General features: G+C 39.4%; 1 protein-coding gene across 5 annotated transcripts in view; it reads right to left on the bottom strand.

The window, feature by feature from the left end:
* The window catches only part of GALNT7 (polypeptide N-acetylgalactosaminyltransferase 7), a 66,464-nt gene extending 43,102 nt beyond the window's left edge, over positions 1-23,362 (bottom strand). For 4 of the 5 annotated variants that reach the window (XM_089525474.1, XM_089525477.1, XM_089525476.1 and 1 more), the window contains exon 1: positions 23,212-23,362. In XM_089525474.1, coding sequence (XP_089381600.1) covers positions 23,212-23,349 — 138 coding nt within the window. In that variant the 5' untranslated portion in view covers positions 23,350-23,362. Of the gene's footprint in view, positions 1-7,888; positions 8,033-23,211 lie in introns of those variants that run through there. The other variant, XM_089525475.1, reaches the window with a different exon arrangement.
* Positions 23,363-24,868: the final 1,506 nt, after the last annotated feature.

The following is a 24,868-nucleotide window of genomic DNA, read 5'->3' on the forward strand; positions in this document are numbered from 1 at the left end:
CACTGATCTGGTGGTCCCAGATCAATCCTGGCCCAAAGGGGTCTTAGTTCAGGGCAAAAAGACTGGCTGTTTGCCATGGACTTTCCTAGAAACTCGACAGATGACAGACGTGCCCATTCCCTGCATACCCATTATCTGCCGATATCACTGTGTCTTCTCTGAAGAAGACACAGTGATGTCATGGCCTGTGATGTCAGATGGGGTGCCTGGCCATGTGGGTATAGCCAGGTGACCCATTCCTGCCCTTATGGGTGCCAATGGGGGCCTTCAGAGAAGATGTGATGGTGGTAATAGGATGGGGTGCACAGCAATTCCATGGCGCAGTGGTGGGAGGCAGTGTAAAAACCTGCCCAGGGACTGACCCAGGTTGAACCAGACACAGGATACCACAGGTTTGGTCCACTGTATCCTGCATGTCTGCTTAGGCCCTAAGATCTCCCATACGAAGTACCAATATCTATGCCCAATTTTCATGATGGCAAGTGAAAGATAAGAATATTCCAATGACCAGGTAAATTTGGTGGAACAGCAATTTTGAGATTTCTTCTCAAAGATGCGATCCTGGAATCATAGCTGCCTAATTTCAACATTACCAGTGATCCTAATGGGATGATTCTTATCTATTTGAGTTCTAAATTCCTCCTGACACATTCCTTTAGAGTCTAAAAAATCTGTCCACCTGATAATTTATTGTGTAGATCAGTGGTCCCCAAACTATGCCCTTTAAGAGATTTTGGACTTCAGCTCCCAGAAACCCAGACTATTGGCCAACATGGTTGAGGCTTCTGGGAGATGAAGTCCAAAATCTCTTAAAGGGCACAGTTTGGGGACCACTGGTGTAGATGGACAAAATGAAAATAAAAAAAGAACAGAATTTTTTTGTCCATGCATTTGGTAAACACACATAAATATAGAAAATTCCCATCTGTGTGCAAATATTGAACCTTTTGTAAATGATCTACAGTGCTATATAAATAAAGTATAATAATAATAATAATAATAATAATAATAATAATAATAATTTAACTAATTGAACCAAAAATATAATGGTAGTATAAAGTTTTAAGCCAATCTATGAAGGAAGGAAAATTTTGTAGATGGGGGGAGGGAGAAAAACATCATCTACATACCTTTTACAGAAGAATGTATTACCATAAAAGAGGTAAGATGAAAAATTATATATAACTGTTCCAAGTATGCCATAAAGAAATTAGCTATACTGGGTGTAAATCGACTGTCCATAGTTACTCCCCTAATTTGAAAGTAAAATTGTTTACAAAAACTGAAATGATTTCCCCCACAAAATGACATTCTGAAAGAAAGGAAGTAGGAGGAGATAGAGGATCATCATTCAAATATGCTGAAGGCATATAAAGGATTGACACCCATTTGCTGTTATTAACTGCTGTCAAGTTGACTTTGACTTATGACAACCCTATCAAAAAGACTTCCAGATCACCCTATCAACAACCTTGCTCAGGTCTTGCAGACTCAGGGCCATGGCTTCCTTGACTGATTTTCACCATCTGCAATGCTGTCTTCCTCTTTTACTACTACCTTCTACTTTGCCAAGGATAATTGTTTTTCCCTAGTGAGTTCTGTCTTCACATTATGTGTCCAGAGTATGACAGTCTCAATTTAGTCATCTTGGCTTCTAAGGATAGTTATGGTAATATCCAGTCACCAAAATAACCTGTTGACTAGTCAGATTTGTCTTGTCAGCTGCTATAACAGCACACTGAGATGTAATCAAAGTTCCCTTCACAATTCTTGAAATTTGAAAAGCAGCATATTTGGGTTCCAAGAAGATGTGTTTAAAAGAATTTTTGTGACAAGATATCTGAAGAGAATCACAGAACATTTTCTGTTTCAATAGAAAAACAATACATAATACAGGTAATGGTAAAGTTAAGCTAACTGAATCCTCTTTGGGAGAATGATTCTTGTTGCTCAAAGTTGACAGCTACACATGAAGTGTGCTTTGGCTCATCCTGTGGGAAACTTTGCCTTGGCTAGCTGCAAATGGAAAACTCTGGAAGACTATCAAAGTTGTACTATCATACCTGTATCACTGACAGAGCAAATTTGGTGCAGAAGACATTTAAACTTCCTGGCAAAACTAATGCTCTTTTTTATACATCATAACTGTATTCATAGTGAAACCATGTTTGTCTGGAAACCTCTATTAAAAATGCTGCAAGTTGCAAGCAACAGACAAATGCTTCAACAGAACCACCTCATAAAACCTAGCAGTTAAAAAGATATCTGTACAGCCCATCTAACAAGTCTGAACTCATCAACTTATCAGTCCAAGAAAGAAGGATGCCTAAGGTGCGTTACAGACCGCCGCCATTAGCTGCAGCGGGAAGCCCCAGCAGCCAGACTGCGAGGCTTCCGGCCGCAGCGAAAAAGGAGCGCCAAAATGGCGCTCCTTTTTGGCCCCCAGAAGTGGCGCCGCGAAGCGCGAGGCGCGCACTCGCAGCGTCACTTCCAGTGCACCACATCTGGACGCTGTGCGTCCAAGACGTAAAAATGGCAGCGCCCATGTGGATGGGCACTGCCATTTAGGACGCTCTCCGCGCGTGTTGGGAACGGGGCCGGTTAGGAAGGGGCAACCCTTCCTAACCCTAGCATGCCCCTTCCTAACCCGGCGGTCTGTAACCCGCCTAAGGGACATGAAGATGCTGAAAGATTAAATACTTTAAGCAACCAGGAAGGACCATCCCCCCCCCCCCCCCCCGGTCATCCGAGACAATTGGAAAGAAATCTGCACAGTGAAGTCCACACAAGAAGCAGCGGATGCACATCTTACATGCAATAAACACAAAATCCAAAGTGGTTATTTCAGAAGATACCAACATACTAATAGCTGCAAGTGAAATTATCATGGCCCATATTAGAGAAGAGTGGAACAAAAAATAGCACAATATTTATGTATTTAAACTTATATGCCACCTTTTAAAAAATCTTCACATTACAAAGTAAAAACAATTAAAACCACCAAGTAACAGTATAAAATCATTTTAAAAACATACAGATGTTAAAAAGAAGATAAATAAAAAATTCCAACAAAAAGCTCCCCAATAGTTAACAAAACAACCAAGCTCTGTCACTGGTACTATGTTCCTTCACCATTATCTTTGCTACAGGTCAGGATAACTTAACTCCTTGAAACTACTACGAAATGATAAGAGCTACTATAACAGTGAGCTATGAGAGCCATTACAAATCTCAAGGAGTGTTTGAAAACCTAGCTATCCAATGTTTATTTCAATTACCCATCACTATACAGTACTTTAAACATTTTTGTGCTAAGATGAAGTTCAGTTAGCTTCCACCGTGCCCCAAAGTACTACCCATCCCTAATCTCAGAATCAGCTTCTAAAGATGAATCAGTAGATGCTGTTTACAGAACAAATCATAAAATACCAAAAAGATTGTGAATGAATGATACAGAGAAAGTTTCATCTCTGTGTGGATTCATGAACCACCAGAACCAGTGGCAGTTTGGAATGCTATCATGTGAATATATGTAATAATAATAATAATAATAATAATAATAATAATAATAATAATAATAATAATAATTTGTTTTATTTATATACCGCTATTCCAAAGATCATAGCGGTGAACAGCAAGTAAGCTAATTAGCAAGTAAGCTATTCCTCTCAGCTGCCAAGTTGCTCAAGCCTATCCAATGTAAACCTGGACATGGAAACTATTATAGCTAAATATTAGCAAATGCTACATAACTGCATCATAACATTTTAAAATAAAAACACAGCATATAGAACAGTTGTCAAGTTGCATTTTCACCTCCAGATTCCTGAACTGATTGGGTAAATTCTCCAGGTGTAGCTTTGCTCTACTTGATCATGTCATGTAACTGGACAATCATAGAGCATTTCATGTCGATTGGTTGGGCCTGTTGAGGTAGACAGCACATGCTCTAAGTAGTATGTGCTGCTTATAGCATGAATATAGAATGGGGAGGTACTACTTTGTTGTCAAAGTTGTAGCTCTTTCCCTTATTGTAATGGCTTATCCTGCACATTAGAGATGGTTTTATTTGCCTTTTGGTTATACATATTAGGAATCCAATATACACTAAGGACAGGAATTTTAAAAAGCTGACCACAGCTCAGCCATAATACTGCATAAACCACTTTAATAAAGGTGTATAGACAAAAGTAGTATTTGGGTCTGTTTGTTTGTTTTACAAGAAATACATTCATTTCTTCTCCTCACCTTTTCCCCTCAAACATCACCTTCACCACCTTCTATTTATAAAATCCACCAATTTCTATTTGCTTGCGGTAGAAGTGGTGGTTAAATGTTGAAAGTTTCCTTTGTTGTTTACAAGCTCTGTGTGTGTTTTTACACAAACCCTGGGAGACTTTTCTGCTGGAAAACCAACTGTAAACACTCACAGCACTTGCAAATAATGAGTTCTCTAATAGAATATACCTATTGATCTTTCAGGGATGTCCAACAATACAATCCTATGGATATTTACTCAAAGTCAGTCTTGCTGTGTTCAATGAGGCTTGCTCCCTTGTGAATGTATTTAAGATTGCTCCTAAAGTACTATTCTTTTCTGGGTGTTTTTTCTGTAGACAGAAAGAGGACATTGCCTTCTCATAGCATAAACATGGAGTCCTCACCAGCTAACCCTGTCTCTCTCATTCTCAAAGCAGTGAAAGCTAGTGGCTTCAGTGTCAGTGAGACACTGAATCGGCTCCAGCTTTTGTTCCAAATGTTGAAGATGTTATCCAAGTTAGTGAACCAACCTTGAGGATAGTGTACAGTACTTTTCATGGCATTCTTAAAGTTCAGACTAAAAGGCAGAGTGGATACATTGACACAGAAGCCCCCTGTTGCCACTGCAAGGGATGGGGGAAAAGACCAAGGCTTACTTTGCATCGGAGGAAATATTAAGACTAAACAGTTTATAATTCTTCCTATGTTCTTCTGCTGTTGGTGATCCAGAGCTGCAAGTGCACATGAGCTTTTTATGTTTAATGGGATATTTTGTAAAACTGCCCCCAAAGCAAACAGGCTGGAGTCTTCTGTGGGAAGAAATAAGGAGATCCATTTCCTCAGCTCAGCCATGTGGAAAAGTGTGGCCAATGGAAGTAGCATGGCTGTTGTGGACTTTTCTTTTTTCCTTTATCTGTTAAGTTGGCTTCTTGGTTTTCTGTGGGGAGATGGCAAGTCTGTCCTGCTCATCTGGACTTGGAATGTGGGGACTAGATTTCTCAATCAAAAATCTTGTGGAACTAATGTCACCACCAGGAAATATGTGCCACATCCAAGAAAAAACGCTCCCAGCCCTGCTCAGCTGCCAACAACAGGAAGAAATGTCAAGTGGTGTACTGACAAGAGAAAGAAGGCTGTGGGCTGCATTTATATGGGATGAGGGAGGCTTCCCCTCAATTTAGACATGTTTACTCACAAGTAACTCTAACAATGTGTAATGGTACTTGCTTAAAAGAAGGCAAGTGTGCTTAAGATTACAGCATTCTCCTTCTTATCTTTTCAGACAATCCTTTTTTCATGATCCTCTCTTCTCCACTGATGCCTCATCTACATTCTGTGAGCTACAGCTGCAGTTTTCTGTAAAATTACTGCTAAAGGGACAATACTAAAGAGCCTTAAAAACATACTCCCTACTCGACCACTCCATCCTGGAGATAGGAAAACTTGAGTGGAAACCTGAGGGGGGAAAGGCATAATATTCTCAATTTATCATATCTACCAATAGCATTTTCTGCCAGAAAGGTTGTTAAATGCTTTCTTAGTTGTCACCCTTCTCCCCTTCTGAGATACACTTTCCTCTTGTAAACGGGGACAGTCCAAGAATATTGATGCATTTTTTTTTAAAAAAAAGCCTCACTCTGAATAATCACATAGCTTTCTTTTCCTTTTCTTATAAAAATGAGGGTTCAGAGATACACAGCCCAAGCTGACAAGAGAACCCACTCATATGGAGAAAATAGACAGGATAAATTTCAATACATACAGTACCATGAAATGTCAATTTAAAGATGACTCTTGTAACCTTTTTCGTAATAGACAGCTTGAACCACTGAGGATATTCCTTCCCTTCTCAGATTACAGTATATATGAAAAAAATGTAAATCCCACCCTCACATACATATTTTGGGGAAGTTAGCTACGCTGACATTAAAATCCCTTTAGAGATCCTGGACTGGGAATCAAAATGCAGACAGAAATATTTTAATATTTCACTAAATTATACAACCAATCTCAGAGGAAGAATACTGAAGACCTGAAAAGATACATCATTTCTGTCTGGTAGGTAGTTGCTGGAATTTTCTAATGTGGTTTTCTGCAACTGATTCCAATACACATAGGGGCTGAGAAGTGCCAAATGAACAGAAACTAGTAAGAGCATAGGTTTTAAGTGCAACAATGGAAACCTGAACAGAGGGTAATGTTTTGAAAAGGTCTGGTGTGTGTGTGTGTGGGGGGGGGGGGGGAGATTATCTGTTTTCTAAAGATGGACATAATTGTCAGATGCTGAACATCTGTCCTCTCCTGTGTAACATATTGCTTAATAAAACTCTCCTAAGCTGAACAACAGAGTTCATTATGCCAATACACACTGGTAGTTACAGTATCCATAATGTGCATGTGCTGACAAGGTGGTTCTTCAGGAGAATACAGGTTTTAATTCTTTCAGGGTCTTTGCACACACACTGTAGTGTATTTGGCTCTCTGGGATCAGGAAGTATTATCTGAGTTTACCTCTTCTGTGCCCCACCAACCAAAATAGGGCTCAGCTGCCACTGTTTTCTGAAGTCTTATTTCATCTGATTTTGTAGATTCCAATGCTTTGGTAAATCTGGTTGGGTCCAACGTCAAACATATCATTGCTACTATTTTCTACTTGCCTGGAAGGAAAAGACTTAATACTCAACTCATTTGCTACTTGTACATCCCCTTCCCTGAAAAACCTATGATTTTGTCTTTCATCTGTCAAATAGGTAGTCCTGGCATTATCTTTGCTACATTTATTCAGCCTCATTCCTAAAACAGCTGCTAGAATCTGCATCTTAACCTTTCTGTCAGCAATACTACGGTATGTTCCATGTGATGTTTCAATAGAACACATCTTTAAGGAACGCCACCCATAACAATCCATTTGTCATCGTAAGACTGAAGCAAGTTTTGCCAAATTTCCAAGTTATACATGTTCAAAAGGCTTATCCTTCAACAAATTAATTCATGTAGGTTTTAGACCAGAGTGGAATACTGACACCTTAGGCATAAAATTGCAAGTCGCTCATTTTGAGTCTCACAGGGAACTGCTGAATCTAATGTTGCTTTCAAGCAGAAAAAGAAAGCAAGTTAGCAATAGCATCACAGCACCTAAAATGTGATGTAATATAAAGGCTAGGCATACATCCTAGGAATTCTTTACAGTTCCAGTCACAGCACAAGCCTGATTTCTGCAAAGGACCCTGAAAATGGGATGAAAAAGAACAGTAGGGCATAAGATAACAACAGAGAACCACTATTTATTATTATTATTATTAATAATAGGATTTATTTATATGCCGCCCAATCACTGGGAATCCGGGCGGCTTACAACTGAGGGGACAATCATGCCAAGTGCCCAAATTATATTTCAGAAATATATTTATTTTGTTTACAGCAGAGTACTCATTCAATCACAGCACACAAAAGTGTTAGCGCCTTAACTTTGCCAGGAGCAGCAGCAGCCTGTCTTCAAGCTTGAACCAGTCAAACATCTGTTGTAGATACTCCTGCTCTGGGTTTCCTGCACTGACCAGAGCACTGTGTCAGATGGTCTACAAGACCCTTTCCAATCTTAGACAACACAACTCTTCAGCACACTGACCAGAGTAAGGGTGTGAACCACACAGCTGAACCAACCACAAGGATGGTTCACTGAGGTCCTGGGGTCTTATCCAAACTATTCTAAAATAAACATAAAACAAATAATAAAGTCATGTAACATTTCATATGAACTCTTATCTTACATGTGCCAGCAGTGGTACTTTTCTTTGTTAAGGTACTAAATATTTTCCATGTCACTGAAGGACACAGTCAAGAAATTAAATCATATCTTAATCATGGAAAAGGTGTAATTTCCAATTGAAATTAGGAAATTATTCTTTATCCCAAGCTTTATTTTCACTGTTTAATTAATCACTAATAAAAGACAGTGTTGTTGTTAACTTTATTTATACTCCACTTTTCCCTCAGAATTGGGGCTTACGATAGCTGGCAAATTAAAGCAAATGCAATGCAGTTAAAATATACAAAAGGTGAACATTAAAAATGAAACTATAAATAATATTAAAATAATGGAAAACACAATTAAAGGTAATAATTTTTTTAAAAAAATATAACAATTTAAAACAGTACAGAACCTTATCCGAAGCCCTTTCCTTGAAAATCTTCAGTTCTCAAAAACCTGTCAAAATAATGATAATGATAATGATGATAATAATAATAATAATAATAATAATAGTAATTGCTGTCGTCTTTGCACATTGACAGGACAACAAGTTGGGGGGTGGGTGGAGTTTCAGGCAACCATTAAGAGGGCCCTATGTCAAGTCACCACCAGACAAGCATGTCAAAGTGTTAAGACGGAAAGAGACTCTCCTGAGGATCTCAGCCCTGGGCAGTGTTATACAGAAAGATGTGGTCTGTCAGATGTTAAGCACATATAAGATTTTATACATCATAGCCAGCACTTTGACTTGTGCCCAAAAACAAAGTGGTAAGCAGTGGGATGTCTGTATCAAGGAGCTTGTAAGTTACTTGTAGCCAGTCCCAATTAACAATCTGGCTTAAGTAATACTAAATATGAGCACTTAGAAGACAACCGTAAGTACAGCACATTATAGGTACCTGAGACATCTGCTACCACTGTCATATCAATGCCACTTCTGAGCTTTCAGAATGCCTGGGTGAGAAAATCATGATGATTGGTGTTTCCCCTCAAAGGACATTTGGTTCTGGGTATCAGCTTTTCTGGACTAAAATCGGGCAAAGTTGTCACATTGAACTTAAAGGCTGTAATCACTGCTAACGTAGTCACGGTTTTCTTTGTTTGCTTTTTAATTCTTTTTGACATGTGTGTGTTTAGCCCTGTCTGTGCCTGGTCACCTCTCACACACATTGCACAGCCAGAATTTACCCTAGTTCTCTCCTAACTGTTCCAGCCTTTAGTCTGAGCATAAACATATACACCGGTCAGAATTTTATAAGTTCTTTGGCATCATTTTCCTTTACTTCATTATTTCCATCCTCTATTACATGCCCCTAAGTTTTATCCTTGACTTATCCATGGGTCATATAAAAATCCATGATTTTTGGCCCAAACCTACCCTCAACTTGTACATGAGGTTGACTTATAGTCTAGTATATACAGTAGGTTATGGCATAGCATTTACATTTCTATACCACTCAGTGGTTTACAATCTGTAAGGTAATTGCCCCAACAACAGGGTACTCATTTTACCAACCTACAAAAGGATGGAAGGCTTAGTCGACCTTGGAGCACTGGGATCAAACTCACAACGTTGTGGCTGCAGTACCAACATTTAACCACTGGGCCACCAGGGCTCCCTTATGGTTATAGTTGAGGATGTAATTGGGGACACAACTGTGTATCAGAATGGTAAGAACTATTGTTTGAACAATTAATCTTATCACTTGAACTAAGAAAAAGACTTGATTAATCCACAAATAAACCACCTCTTATAAAACAAGACCCTATATGTGTAACAAGATAGAAATTAAAGCAGGGATGGACAACACTGGCCCTACAGATGTTGCTGGACTTTAACTGACCTGCCAACATAGCCATTGATGATGGGAGTACTGTCTGACAATATCTGGAGGGACATAGCTGCCCAATGTTGCTCTAAAGGGTAGCCAAATTGCTTCCTCCATTTGTTCTGAACAACGCAGTGTCTGCAGTCTATGAAAACCAGCTGTGCTAAGTAAGGGATTTGAGAGCTGTTGCCCTGAACATCTGGAGGACTTAATGTTTCATACCCCTGCACTAAAGTCACTGTTTGAGATGTGAGTGTAAGTTTCAAATCAATACCATGTTGAGGGACTGGGAGAATCATTCTGTCACAGACAAAATTCTGCCACAGAAAGATTTGGATGTTTGAGAGGAAAGGAGGAAAATATCTCACACACATTTGGAAACAACCTGTGAAGAAGGCATATGCACACTACAATTTGTTACACATCATCACTATGTAGGCTGCATATGGAAAATATATTCATGATTTATGCTGAGAGTTAGCATTACATTTCCTATAAAGATTCAGAAATGCAATACATAGCAAGAGTAAAGCATTATGTCAAAGCAGGCTACAATATGCTGGCTGGGAATATCTGTTGCTGTCTACCACACCTTGAGAGGACGAGGTTGGGGGAGGCTATGGTAATGCTTTATACATATATTTTTAGCATCCTCCTTTTCTTCTTGAAGCTTCTGAAGGTATTCCCTGCAGATGTGCTACTCTAATTGCATATTAAAGAACGCTAATTACAAAACCCTAGTCAGAATTAAGTCTATGTACAACAAGGCTTGTTCTAGTAAGCATGTTTTGGACTGCAGCCTCAAATCCTCATGGTTTTGCCTCTATTTATACAGTTAACCAAAGGGTTTGCCTCACACAAAAAACATTTTAAGCATCTCTCATTTGCACCAAAGGCCAGGATTTCCGGAGCAGAAGGGAATCCTCTTATGTCTGGCATTAAGGGTCCAAGGTCATATACAACAGCCAACTGCAGTACTTACAAAGTTAGGGCCCGAACAGACAGGCCAAAATGAAGCTGCTTTGGGTCACTTTGGAGGTATGCTATTTAAATGATGCATGCATACTAAGAGTCTGGAAGCCATGCCAAAGCCATGATCCAGTCCTAAGGACTAGAGCGCAGCTTTGGCACAGCTTCCGGACTCTTAGTACGCATGCATCATTTAAACAGCAAACCTCCAAAGTGACCCAAAGCAGCTTTATTTTGGCCTGTCTGTTCAGGCCCTTAGATATCAATGAAATATAGGGAGACACTAAGGCAGGGTATTCAACACCTGTAGCAAAAAAGACTAATGTTCACATTAAAAACATGTATCATATTTTGGTTTCTCATTGTGACGTTTACTACAATAAGATGAGTAATACTTTCTGCCTTATCTGACATTCAGCTGTTCTTTAAAGGATATTTCTATAGATATTTGAACTCATTTTTTAAGTGCAATCAGACATCTTCACTGAATGAGAAACAGCGCTTATAAACAAATAGCACAAAGCAGACAAAAGCTTTCACAGGAGAATTTCATCATTATATATACTGACATTTTAAAATCATTTTGTGAAAGATCTTATACATGGACACTTGGCAGCAACCACAAAAGAACAGCAAGGTGCCTGTAGATTCCCTAACCTGTTTTAGGATTAAGTAAAAAGATTCTTCTTCCTCTTTAGATGCTGTCAATATCTTCTTTTTGGGGGGAGGGGGGTGTTATATTTAACTCATTTTGCATATAGATTGTACTGAATGCAACAAACCTTTTTATGAAAACCTAACAATAATTTGGTTTATAAGGAGTACAGATCTATTGAGAAATGTATGTTGATTGACACTCATGCCTTCTTCATGTACGGCCTCAGTGGCATAAGGATAAAGCACAAGAGTACTCTTGCTGAGCACTGGTGAGTCACAGCCTCACTGGATTAAGCTATAACGCCTTAATGCAAAATGACAGATATGTGTCCTTTTTACCAAGTTCAAAATAAGGTTTCAAGGATCCCACTAAGGTAGAACCAGCTTAGCCTGTTCTGCTACATTAATGATGTCAATCTAGATAGATAGTGCAGACATCAAATATTAGAAAATAAATGAACACTTACTCAAACCAATGTGTCTGGAATTTAGATGCAAGCCACAGTTTTACCAATGCATTCAAGTCTGACCTAGGTCAAATGTTATTTCAGTCATGGACAGTGGATGGTCTTAGGCAGGTCTCTCTCTGATGAGTACCCCATCTGCAATATGGTAATAGTAATGCTATCATATCTCACAGTGTTCTAGTAACAGGTCACTGGGAAATATAAAATACCAGAGAAAGGAAAGACGATATATTAATCCTAACTCAATTTACTTCATGAAAGTGTCATAGTAATCCTAAGTATTATTACTGAAGAGTGCCTTATCTTTCAGTGTGCTATTAACCATCCAGGACAACCACAATGCCCTATCTTTGTCCATTTCCCTTACTCTCTCAGCCATGCTTAATCACTGAATATTAAAAATATTACACTGACATCACATCTGCAAATGGGTGGTATGTCTGTGGGTCAAGTATTATGTGAGTATTATTCAACTGAGTTCAGTTTAAAAAACAAATACTTTTTGTGCTGACCTTGTCATTATATTATAAACTTTGCTTCAACAAAACAACCCTTGTTTGACAAAAAATAATTCTACTTCAAAATGGTGTACTATATTAATTACAAGATACATGATTGGCAAGTATAAGGAAAATACGGTGATGTTTGCCAAGTAGAAACAAAAAACACAAGGTAGTACCATGATATGCCATTACTTTTCCTTTCTCCACCTCAACTTTCAAAACCTATTCAGTTTTCTGAGGCCACTGAGCATTGTACTCATTGTACCCCCCCTTTTTTTTGTTTACTTGTATAAACCTTGGGGTTCCCGCAAGCAAGCCAGCAACTCTTATGCTTCTCAGTGACCTTGTTTGGCTACAGTCCTGCTGGTACTCACTAGCCAAGCTCATTACAGGAAAAAAATGAAAGTCAACAAATGTATTGTAACTGTGAAACAGCAATTTTTTTGTTTGTTTGTATAATAGATATATTGGGAAATTTGCTCCAGGCATATTTGGTAAGTAAAGAAAACGACAGGCTTTTCTTGTGCTGTCTGACATTTCTTTTACAAGTGTATACCAATGCCATGAGGATTCACCATTTTGTATCCAAGATCACAATAAAAGGTTTTACAGTCATAAAACAATCAGTAAATATAAATTGGACACCAAATTAAAGTAACTAAAGGATTTGTAAACTCATGTATGTCTTATCTCATTAAGTCACATACAGGAGTGGTTGAAACATTTAAATTTAAACTCAGGAAGATGATACCATCCCCAACTGTTATGTTAATGTATAATATATTTGGGAATATCCAGCTGTAAATACGTAATTAAATTCCCAGAAGTAGTCCTATACAAAGCTGAATGGAAAAAACTTGGAGCCTGATCCTGTTCAATTTTACAAAGTAAGTCCCACTGTGTTTTTGAGGTCTGACTTCTATGAACACCTGTCTTCAATTCCCAAGTCACACCACATTTTTGAGAATTCAGAAGACACATGACTGGAATATTTCCCACTTTATTAAAAACATGTAATTTTGCAACTGTTTCAGGTGGATGATAAAAAAAATTCCACCTGCTGCACTGGCATTTAGTATTAGCACCAAGATAGTGCTAACAGAAACAAAATACATTAAATAGAATCCAAAGTACATTTAATGAGAGTAGAAAACACTTTGCCTGAAACATAGGCATATTCCAAGGGCTTCACATCTTATGCTGTAATGAATTACTTGCTTTTACCTTTGTGAGCAATAGTTCAGCTGGTAATACAAAGGTTGCAATAGGAAAGAAGTAGAACAGTCTGAGTGCATGCAAAAAAATGCTGCGCAGAGAACTGAGATTCCTGGACACATATAATGATTTTATACTGGAAACCTGTCAAACTGTAGCAGCATTGCAGAAGATGGAAATATAGAGCACTGTTCTTCCTCCTGTTGTTACTATAATTTATATCCTTCCATTCATCCTCAGGGTTTGATGGTTATAAGATTACCCACTGCCCTGCAGGCATCATAAAAACAACCCTATGAAGTAGGCTACACAGACAGATAGTGACTGATTCAAAATCAAGGGCTAAACAGACCGGCATAAAACACCGGCACTGCCTTGATGCCAGTGTCACGTTGCCCACCCACCCATACGACAGGCGGTGTCACACCATTTGTTTGGCGCAGCATTTAAACATGCTGCACCAAAGAAACCTGGAAAAGCTGCTGCCGTACCAGCAAGGGTGGCTTTTTGCCTCTCTAAAAAGGAACGGCATTTTGCCATTTCTTTAAGGGCTAGTAAAGTGCCAGATTGGGCCAGTGGTGTGCAGTTGCTGTAGCCCCAATCCAGTGCTGAAAGGGATGGTGTCAAGCTGCAACTTAGGGGTCATCTGTTTTGCTGCTCAGTCAGCAATATCCATAGAAGAATGGAGATTTAAACAAAGGTCTCCCAGTTTCAAGATGGACTGTCATTTCTAGTCTGTCACTCTAAAAAATAGTTCAGACACACTTGGGCTGTATCTGCACTGTATAAATAATGCAGTATGACAAAGTTTTAACTACCATCGCTGTCTGAGGGCTATGCTGCCACAAGAAACTACAAATCCCATAATTCAATAGGATGGCACCTTGGCAGTTAAAGAGGTGTCAAATTGCATTATTTTTGCATGATATTAACACTTTTTGGGGCAAAACAGACCACAATGGAAAGCCGGCTTTAAGATGCCCCAGCGGCATGTAGTGTATAAACGTCACACTGCCAGATTGCCTGGAAACAGCTGGGCAGCTTGAAGCCAGCTTCTGGGCATCTTGGAGGTGTGTGTCATCTGTTCTGACCCTTCTTTGCACTCCTCTGCTTTTCACTCCTTCTTTTCCCCAGACTACATTTGGTCGCACTAGAAGGCACCTGAGGGGAAGGAGACATAAATGACATTTCACTTAGGTCAGACCTGAATGTAAGTGTAAGTGACAACTTAACTTTAAGAAGGATTATGTGAGTAGTACCACTGTGGAACTCATCAACCCCAACAGACATCCAGTACAAGTGTTTGCCGACCCTGGCCATTATTGTGAAATATATCAATCAAATAATTAATAAATTTAGATTAATAATTATGTGCTAAACATTTTTTTAAATTACATTTAAATAATAGCATACAAAGCTACAAAACACACAATACAAACACATCTAAACACAGTATTATATAAAACAACTAATAAACCTGTTCATCTAAAAATCATTCTCCCTCTCCCCCGCCTTAAAAACCCTAAACCAAGCATTTACATAAACTAAACCAAACCAAATTAAATTAAATAGTTAAATAAGACATAACCAAAATTGACTTCCCACTCTCTCTCCCAAGGAGGGTTAACACAAAATATTTTAATTTTTCAACTTCAAACCCACTTCTGTTCTAATATTACATCACCAAAAGCACTTCAACCATCCCAGTCTGCAAACATAATTTTATTTTCTTTCTTTTTCAGGTAAAGTAAGCAAAGTTCCCAATCTTTTAAAAAGTTATCCACACCATATCTAAACTTCTTCTAACAAGAAAGCACAGTTTTCAGATTTTAGCCAAATAATTAATTATTAAGGTGGCAAGGTCATCTTCCAGGGAAGAATACATAGACCATATCAAACCTGGCTTTACAGTGATTTTAAATATCTTCCCAGTTGAGAATAGTTGTCACATGAGACTTCTTACAAATGACTTGAAGATGATTTTTGATGTTTCATTGAAGCTACAAGTGTGCATTCAAGGAAGCAACACATCATTAATCCTCCTGCTTTTGCCTGACATCCCAGCCTTGAAGATGAAGGTAAAACGACCCACGTGGCAACCATTTTCAGTATTTTATTGTCAATGTTATCCCCAAAGTTTACTACTCCTCACTGCTTTTTTCCCCGCTGACACATCACTTTTACAGAGACTGTAATACTACATGTAATTACAGAGAAGAAAATGTTCATTACAATACAACAAATCTATTTTTTTATCTCTACAATAAATTGTATATGAATTTCATGGTATACTGTTCCCCAGGAAACACACTGACCCCCAGGAAGCAATAGTTGCTGACCACAGTCAAGAATACAAAGGCCAAATTAGATGCTAAGCGGGCATTCTGTACCTGGAACTCTTCACATTCTTTTACTTTTCAAAAACCAGCAGTGCAAGGGAGAAGTGCTGACCTGTTGCCCCATACCAATTCCTTAAAAGCCAAAGAAGGTTAGCTAAGAAATCAGTATGGGGAAAAAGGACCCCAGTGAAAACCAAGCAAACATTCTCAGCTGCTTTTTAAGAAAAGGGAGTCAGGGAATTCCTGTGTAATACCTAGCTTAATCTTGCCCTGACCACTATTTCTTTCGTCTACTTATATCTCTTCCCCAAACAGAACAATAAAACAGTAAAACATATATAAAATAAATGAAAGCATTGAAAATACAATATAATTAAAAACACACTAGTAAAGGAACAATATAATACCCTTCCAGTTAAAGGTCTTTTCTGCAGAAATGAAGGCATATGTCACAATCCTGCCATATCGGTTAAAACACCTTCCAAAAAACAAAACAAAATTCCTATGCTGAAGGCTTTAAACCACTGAATACCACTGACACAGACCAGCCCTTCTCCAGTATTTTCCAAATACAATAGGTTACAGTTCTCATTGTAGTCTGCTGACATGTCCACTGGCTGTCCAAGCTAAGGATGATGGTTGCTGTAGTACAACACATATGAAGGCCACCATTTTGGGGAAGGTTGGCACAGACCACAGTTTCTCTTTTCCATATATGACTGCAAAACCCTAGCATTTCTAATAAGTCATAGCTTGACAAACGGATGTCAGTGATGTTAAGTGCAAAAGTTATAATTTTATACCAACAAATCACTTGTTTCCCTGTGTATATTGATAACCCTATGATCTAAAACATGAATTCATGGCCAAAACATGATGTTTCTTTCTGCCAGCCCCCCTCCTTTGCAAGAACCCTCCACAATCCTTGCTAACAATTTTACTTAAAGTACTTAACATTAAAACTTATTATTATTAATAACAATACTTAATATTTATTTGCTTGCTTATCCTCACAACAACCCTGCAAAAAAGCCCTTCCTATGCAGAAAGCAGCCCGTATAACAGCCAATCACAAAGGTGAAACAGTTCACCTTCCATTTAGAAAATAAGATTGACTTGGTTTAATACAGATCTAAACTACAGCAATCCTCTGTAAAAGTTCACAGAGCTGTTGAACCTGCTAATTTGTTTCCTTAGCCTGAACTTTCAGAGTACTGTACTATTTTTACAAGTTACTGGCAATACAAATTTAAGAGGAAATTCTGAAACCAAAACACTCAGCTATCCTGAATTTCACAAGCCATACAGGTGTCAAAATGTTGTGATATATGGCCCTGCTTCAAGTTTACTCTCGCTTCCCATTTCTCATATCATATCAGCGGAGAGAATTCCCCCCCATACACATCTGGAATTGTACTTCTCACCTCTCAAGATCAGTTCTCTGCCCATACGTACAACACATTGGCAAGGTGATATTTTTCCACTGAATGATTCTGCATACTAATTTTATGGCATACTACCTCAAAAGCAGACCGTTCATTGTTAAAGTATTATTTTAAGAAAGTAGTCTTGTAGTACTGAATGATTATTACTTACACATACACAGTCTACAACTCAAGACTGGCCAGTCCACTGCTCACCTAAATGCTATTATAAGAGATTGCAGCTCATATCAACAATAATTAACATTTCATCCAGCAAAATTAAACTTTCACCAAAACATTTTCATATTATATTTTTAGGATATTTTTGATTAATCAGGACTGTAAATACATTTCATCTGTTCTCCTACAATGCTTACATAAAATGGACAAGGTACAAACCTAAGGTCATATCCTTATAACCTTATTCTCCAAGTTTTTCAGCACTCTCTCCATATCACAAAAAATAATAATCCAAAAAGCATTAAATACTTCTTCAGTTATATGAGAGAAGCCATAATTCAATGGAGGAACAGATGGTTTGTGTTTAGAAGATCTTGTCTTCAGTCTCTGGCATCTCCATTAAGAAGGATCGGGTACCAACTAATGGGACCAACTATTGTTAGAAAACCTAGAAAGCCAGCTGCCTGGCAGGAATGTGCAGGCTCATACTAGATGGATCAGAAATGATGTAAGAGGTTGAGCAGACGGAGTGAAAAAGCCAGCTAACCTCTGGGATTTCCCAAGGTGTAGGAACAACCCACTGAATGGATGACTCTCACAACAGGCCCAACACCAATAGGCAGTCTGCACTGCTCCCCTTCGTCTGCAAGGATGGACCTGCCAAAACAGGGCATTCACGGGTACAAGCTGTGCCACGCCACTAATTTTTTTTCTGTTCCACCACAAATGCATGCACACAAGCACACAGACACACTGCTAGGGGCCATCAGTTGCTACTTTCATCCCGCTCACTTTACAGCCCATATGATGCCTGTGCAAGCAGTTGTGTAACTGGCCACTCGATCGCACAGTACACCCAGTGACACACTGGCACAGCATTATTATGGAGGCCCTCCATACATACCCATGGCCCTGTTAGACCAGTCTGCTTGTTAATGTTATTATTAAATCCACTGTATTGTTAGTGTCCTGCCGTGTTGGTCTCATTTCGCTTCACAAGGTGTGCAATGGGTTGATGGTGTAATGGATCAATGTTGCAGCTGACCACTCATGTGCATGTGCATTCAATTCATGGGTGGGGAACAAAAAAAAAAAAAATTACAGGCAACACTTTCCAGCTTGAACCAGGGTAATTTTGTTCCAGAGTTTAGCCCTCAAGTGTGGCTTTGTGACAGATTCTTCTTGTGTTGGCCATGCGTGTTGTTTAAACTGACAGGTTTCAAAATGGGGCAAAACCACCTCTTCTTGCTCAGTCAGACAACCCTTAAGTTAATCAGTCTCCTTCCTCACATTCCTTTTGGGTATATTGTATATATGCAGGAGTACAATCCTTTCTCCTCAACATGTGTTCACAGACCTCTCCCTTGCATCACTTTCTCTAGTCTAGAGTTTTCCTCCAGTGGATACAGTCCCTCTTGGAAGTGCTAACAGAGTCAATATTTATGAACATTTACATGAACAAGTAAGGATGCAAAATCCATACCAAAGAATCCCTATTTCGAGCTCCTTTTTAAACTCCTCTACAAGCAAAAACAGTACAGAAATTAAATCACAGATTTATAAGACTATAGCTATGGTTCACATCAACATGGCCTAAAAATGCAGAGTTCTTGGAACAACAAGACTTGGGCCTCTCAGATGTTTAAAAAGGTAAGTTCACAGACCTCATTACAGTTGTTAAAGTTTAAATATATCTCCAATCTGTTTACAAATAAAATGGTTCTAAGGTTTTGTTTTCAAATTTCCTCATTATCCAATTATTTTTTGTGCAATTTATATCTGTACTTCAAATATCAACCCTCTTGAATGTCCCAAGCAACTGAAATATTCAGCTGGTGGAAAGGAACTTGACACTCTTGTTATCTCAACAACTGTTTACCAAAAACGAGATACTTCACAAAACAGTGTCAAAGTATTCTAGTTCATATGACAGACAGAGTTGTAGCTAATCTGGAAGGAGTGCCTACCTTCCCACAGGTAACGTGCTTATTTATTAACCTTATGTAAATTATTACATTTTCTGTAGTATTTTGGCTTATAGCAGCATATTACATGATACTCAGTAATGAAAATCTTGTCCATTCCTGCTCTAGTTTTAACCTACAAGTCCTTGAGAAATTAGACTAATTTAAAACCAAGATTTAAAGCACTCTTTAAATCCCATTCAATTTCTTCAGAATTTATTTCATTAGCAAGGGGTCAATTGGAAAAAGCTCAGACAAAGAAAGAACCCTCTGCAGTTTAGAGCGCTCTACACTTAGGCCTTTATATACATTGCCAGAGGGAGAAGATTCTAGAGGTGCTGGATCTGTACCAAAAACAACCCTGAGGCTAATAGGATACACATTAAGACTATACACCATTAGCAGTGAAATGTTGTGTTAATTATGTTGACTGCATGTGCTTGAGTCAGAGCTTTGCCATTAAGTTTAAAAATAAAAACTCACATTACCCACTAGTAACTAAAGCGAAGGAGGAGGCTAAATCCAGCTGATGAGAAAATATCTAAGTGCAGCTAACGGAATGCAGGACTTTATCAAGAGAGAACAATCTTTTTTCACTGACGCATGGCAAAATATCTACAACGTTTCCTGGTTTTATGTTATTAACTACCTGTTTTGATGGCCACATTATTCTGCCCTTAAGAACAGCCTGACTCAAATAAACAACACCAAATCTTCCTCCAGTTTGAGAATAAGCATTGTCTGCTAACTGTGAGTGGAAGTACAGGTGCAAGACGAGTTAAAGCGGTAAGCCTAACAAAGGTCTCCCGGCATCAGAGAATTCACATTCCAGCTTACTTATCATTAGCAACCTGTTTTAATCGAGCCAAAATTAAACTCGACACCAAACACCCACATGCCTCAGAAGCTTTGCACACTCTCAAAGCCTCCTTTAAAACAGGCCCTGAGATGCAATCCTATGTACGCTTTTCCTCTTTATCTGTGGAAATAAGTCCCACTGAATGTAGTCAGACTCATTTCTGAATAAGTGTGCAATCCAGGACTGAAAGTGTGCAATGCCAACAGCACCTGCTGGGCTACAAATCCCTGGCATGCTATGCTGGGATGCTCCGATTTAAACAAAATGCCAGTGAAAAAGCCCCCAGGCAATTTCTCTTTCTTTTTGCTCAGTGGCAGGTTGAAAATGAGACCTGGCACACAGTCCTTAAAGCGAGACCTTTCCCACCACACACACTTCATGGATGAAGCAAAGCGTCTAGACAAAAACTCACACACTTTCACCAAACATTTTGGCTCATGTTAGCCAAATTTGTTGTTGCTTCAAGTCATTTCTGGCTTACACCAACCCATGTCATCAGGTTTTCTTGGCAAGATTTGCTCAGATGAGGTTTGCCCTTGCCTTCCCCTTAGGTTCAGGGGAATTGTGACTTGCCTAAGGTTGCCCAATGGGTTTCCATGGATGACTGAGTCGTAGCCCAACACTACGCCACACTGTTTTTGTACAATAAAGGCAACCTTGAGCCAAAACACACTCTCTCAGCCTCAACAGCAATAGCAAGTACATCTCTATATTGCTTATCATTGCACTTATGCCACTCCCTAAGTGGTTTACAATGTGTGTAAACTAATTGCTCCCAACAAGCTGGGTACTCATTTTAATGACTTTGGAAGGATGCCAGGCTGAGCTGGCCCTGAGCCCCCGGCTGGTATTGAACTCACAACCTTGTGGTTTGCGAGTGAGGCATTTAACTACTGCGCCACCAGCCTCTGAGGCCAAGTCACACTCTCTCAGCCTGAGAGGAAGGCAATGGCACCATCATTGAACAAATTGTGCCTCCCCACACAAAGGCTCTGCTATAGGGGTTGCCATAAGTCAAAAACAATTTGAAGGCACACAACAACAAGAGCAAACCTAACATTAGCCAAAACATTTGGCTAAAATGTGCTCCTAGAAGCCTTACTTCTGTCTCTGGAGGTAAACCACTTCTGAGGCTGCAGACACAATCCAGTTTGACACCGCTTCCAACTGCCTTGGCTCAGCCCTATGCCCAACATCTTGTCACTGTGGCACACCTTGAGCTCTCTTTACAGAGAAGGCTCACAAAGAAACTACCACTCCCAGAATCCCAGTGTTGAGCAGTTAAAGCGCTATCAAACTGCATTAAATTTGCAGTCTGACTAGGTAAGAATATCACCACACCCCTCCAAAGCCAAACCAAACCAACCTTTCCAGCCAGACATAAAGATAGTCACACCCCTCATGGCTTCAGGGAATTAACACCCAAGACCGACCCACAGCAGGGGCCCCAAAATCCTGGCCATGGAGATACATTATTTTTAATTCATAGTATATATACTATACTATAGTATATATATATATAGTATATCCATGGCCAGGATTCCCCCCCCCCCTTTGTGGGTTGGTCTTGAGTGTTAATTAAAAGTCTTCTTTCTCATCTCTCAGGCCATGAAGGGTGTCACTATCTTTATCTAACTATAAACTATCTTAATATATGTACCTTTGTATATCTTTCTATATCTCTCTGGGCTTTTGAGCCCTGTGACCTGATATGTCCTCCATTTCCACCTTCTGTCCAGGAGGAGGAATTCTTTATATATCTATATTTATATATCTATCCATGTATATATGTTTATAGCGATCTATCTATGGGCAGCTTTGAGCCAAATCACACTCTCTTGGCCTCAATAGCAATATATATATATATATATATATATATATGTATATATATGGGCTTTTGATCCCCCTGATCAGATGAGTCTCCTCATTTTCCACCTTCTGTCCAGGAAGAGGAATTCTATATCTGTATCTATATTTATCTATCTATATCTATATATACAGCCAGCCTTGAGCCAAATCACACTCTCTCAGCCTCAATAGCTATATATATATATATATATATATATATGAAGGCTTTTGAGCCCCCTCCATTTCCACCTTCTGTCCAGGAAGAAGGATTCTTTATATATCTATATTTATTTATTCATTTATTATGGTATTTATTTATAATTATTATTTTTAATTAGACGGTGCTCCATATGTAGATATATAAATATGAGCAGCCTTGAGCCAGGTCCCACTCTCTCAGCCTCAATAGCAATAGTAAGATATACTCTGTGTGTGAATGTATACCTATATCTATATCTGAGGGCTTTTGAGCCCCCAGAAGAGTCCTCCATTCCCACCTTCTGTCCAGGAAGAGGACCTCTTTCTATATCTCTATCTCTATCTGAGCGGCCTTGAGCCAGGTCCCACTCTCTCAGCCTCAAGAGCAGTACACTCTCTCTCTGTGTCTGATCTCTGGGGCCCAGGAGGGAGGCCTCCTCCCTTTCCAGCTTCTGTCCAGGGATTCCCAAAGGTCCTCCATTTTGAGCAGCGAAGGAGGAAGACGCTGGGAGACACATTTTATATCACTCTCTCTCCTCCTCCCTTTGGAGCAGCCCTTGGGGGAGGAGGAGGGCCCCCCAGAGGAAGCCGCTCTCCCTGGAGGGCCTGCCCCCGGACTCCCCTCCCGTGGCGCCCTTCCCGGGGCCTCCTTCCCCGCCCGGCGCCAGAGGCCGCGGCCCGCCAGGGGGAGTCCGTGCGGCCGAGGAGCCCGGGCAGAGTCGCCCATCTCCCGCCCCCCCATCCTTACCCTGCTGCTGCTGCTGCCTGCCCCGGGGCTGGGCTCCTGGGCGGCGCGGGGCGAGAGCGAGGACCAGAGCAGCAGCAGCCCCAGGAAGGAGCCCAGCAGCAGCGCCGCCCGAAGGAGCAAGCCCAGCTTCACGCGCATCCTCCTCCTCCTCCTCCTCCTCCTCCTCCTCGGCTCTTCTTGGGGGCCGGCAGCGGCGGCAGAGGCAGCCTCGCTAGCCTTCCCCCTTCCCTTCCCTTCCCTTCCCTCCCTCTCTCCCTCCTTCCCTCCCTCCTCCTCTCTGGCGCCAAGCCCCGCTCTCTCTCTCTCTCTCTCTCTCTCCCTCCTCCCTCCCTGCAGCTTCTCCTCCTCCTTCTTCCTCCTCCTCCCCTCCCTCCGCCTCTCCTTCCCCGCCCCCCCGCCTCTCTCGCCCCCAAAACACCGACACAAACTTTATTATTATTATTGATATTATTGTTGTTGTTGCTGTTGTTGCTGTTATTTCTCTCTCCCCTGAAAGACCCTTCCTTCCACCTCTCCTTCTCTCTCTCTCTCTCTCTCTCTCTCTCTCAGACTTTCTCAATAAAGACATAAAATAAAAATTAGCCATCAGGAAGTCGCCAACAGGCTCCCCTGGAACTGGGCCCAGGACACAGGCTGCCTCCGGGGCAGAGACAGACGGGGGCACGGGTCTCTCTGTGTCTGTCTCCACATATATATATATATATATATATGTATATCATATATCGATATATTCTATATGTCTGCATAGATATATATACGGTATATATTCATATATATATATTTGGGGGCGATCGATAACATGGAAATGTAGGATAATGTGGTATTTATTTTCTATATGATTTATTTTAAGAAAAACAATTTAAGTGTAAACTTAAGACTAGTCTAATATTTAGATGACACGATGATAGCTTGAAATAAGATGAATCTCGACAGCTGGAAGGATTGACTGATGTTCTGGGTCATTTTAAGGAAATTCAGGGGCCCAATAGTTGTATGTGGTGGAAGTCTTTCTTCTCTAAAGGCCAGTTGTTAAAGTTGGAATCTGTACTTATATCTTGGATTTTGTCCTTGTGAAATGCACTTTATAAAAATTATATATATATATATATATATATATATATATATATATATATATATGCACACATACACACACACACACACATAAAAGCTGTGTGTGTGTGTGTATATATATATATATATCATATCAATATATTATTCTATATCTCTGTACATATATATATATGAATTATATAGAAGAATCTATATATATATATATACACACACAAACACACACAGACATATATAGTATATATCTATATGCATATATAGATATATGAATTATATAGATATAAAAGAATATATTTATACATTCACATATATAGCATATCTCTATATTCATATATATATATATATGAATTATATACAGTATATACACACACACATAAAAACTGTGCATATATATATATATTATTTTATATTTGTGTACACATATATATATGAATTATAGAGATATAGAAGAATCTATATATATATATATACACACACACAAACACACACAGACATATATAGTATATATCTATATGCATATATATATATATGAATTATATATATATATCGAAGAATATATATATACATTCACATACATAGTATATCTCTA

This window comes from Sceloporus occidentalis, unplaced genomic scaffold, assembly GCF_023333645.1.
Source record: "Sceloporus occidentalis isolate IW3139 unplaced genomic scaffold, rSceOcc1.0.p SCAF_5, whole genome shotgun sequence".
Taxonomy (NCBI): domain Eukaryota; kingdom Metazoa; phylum Chordata; class Lepidosauria; order Squamata; family Phrynosomatidae; genus Sceloporus; species Sceloporus occidentalis.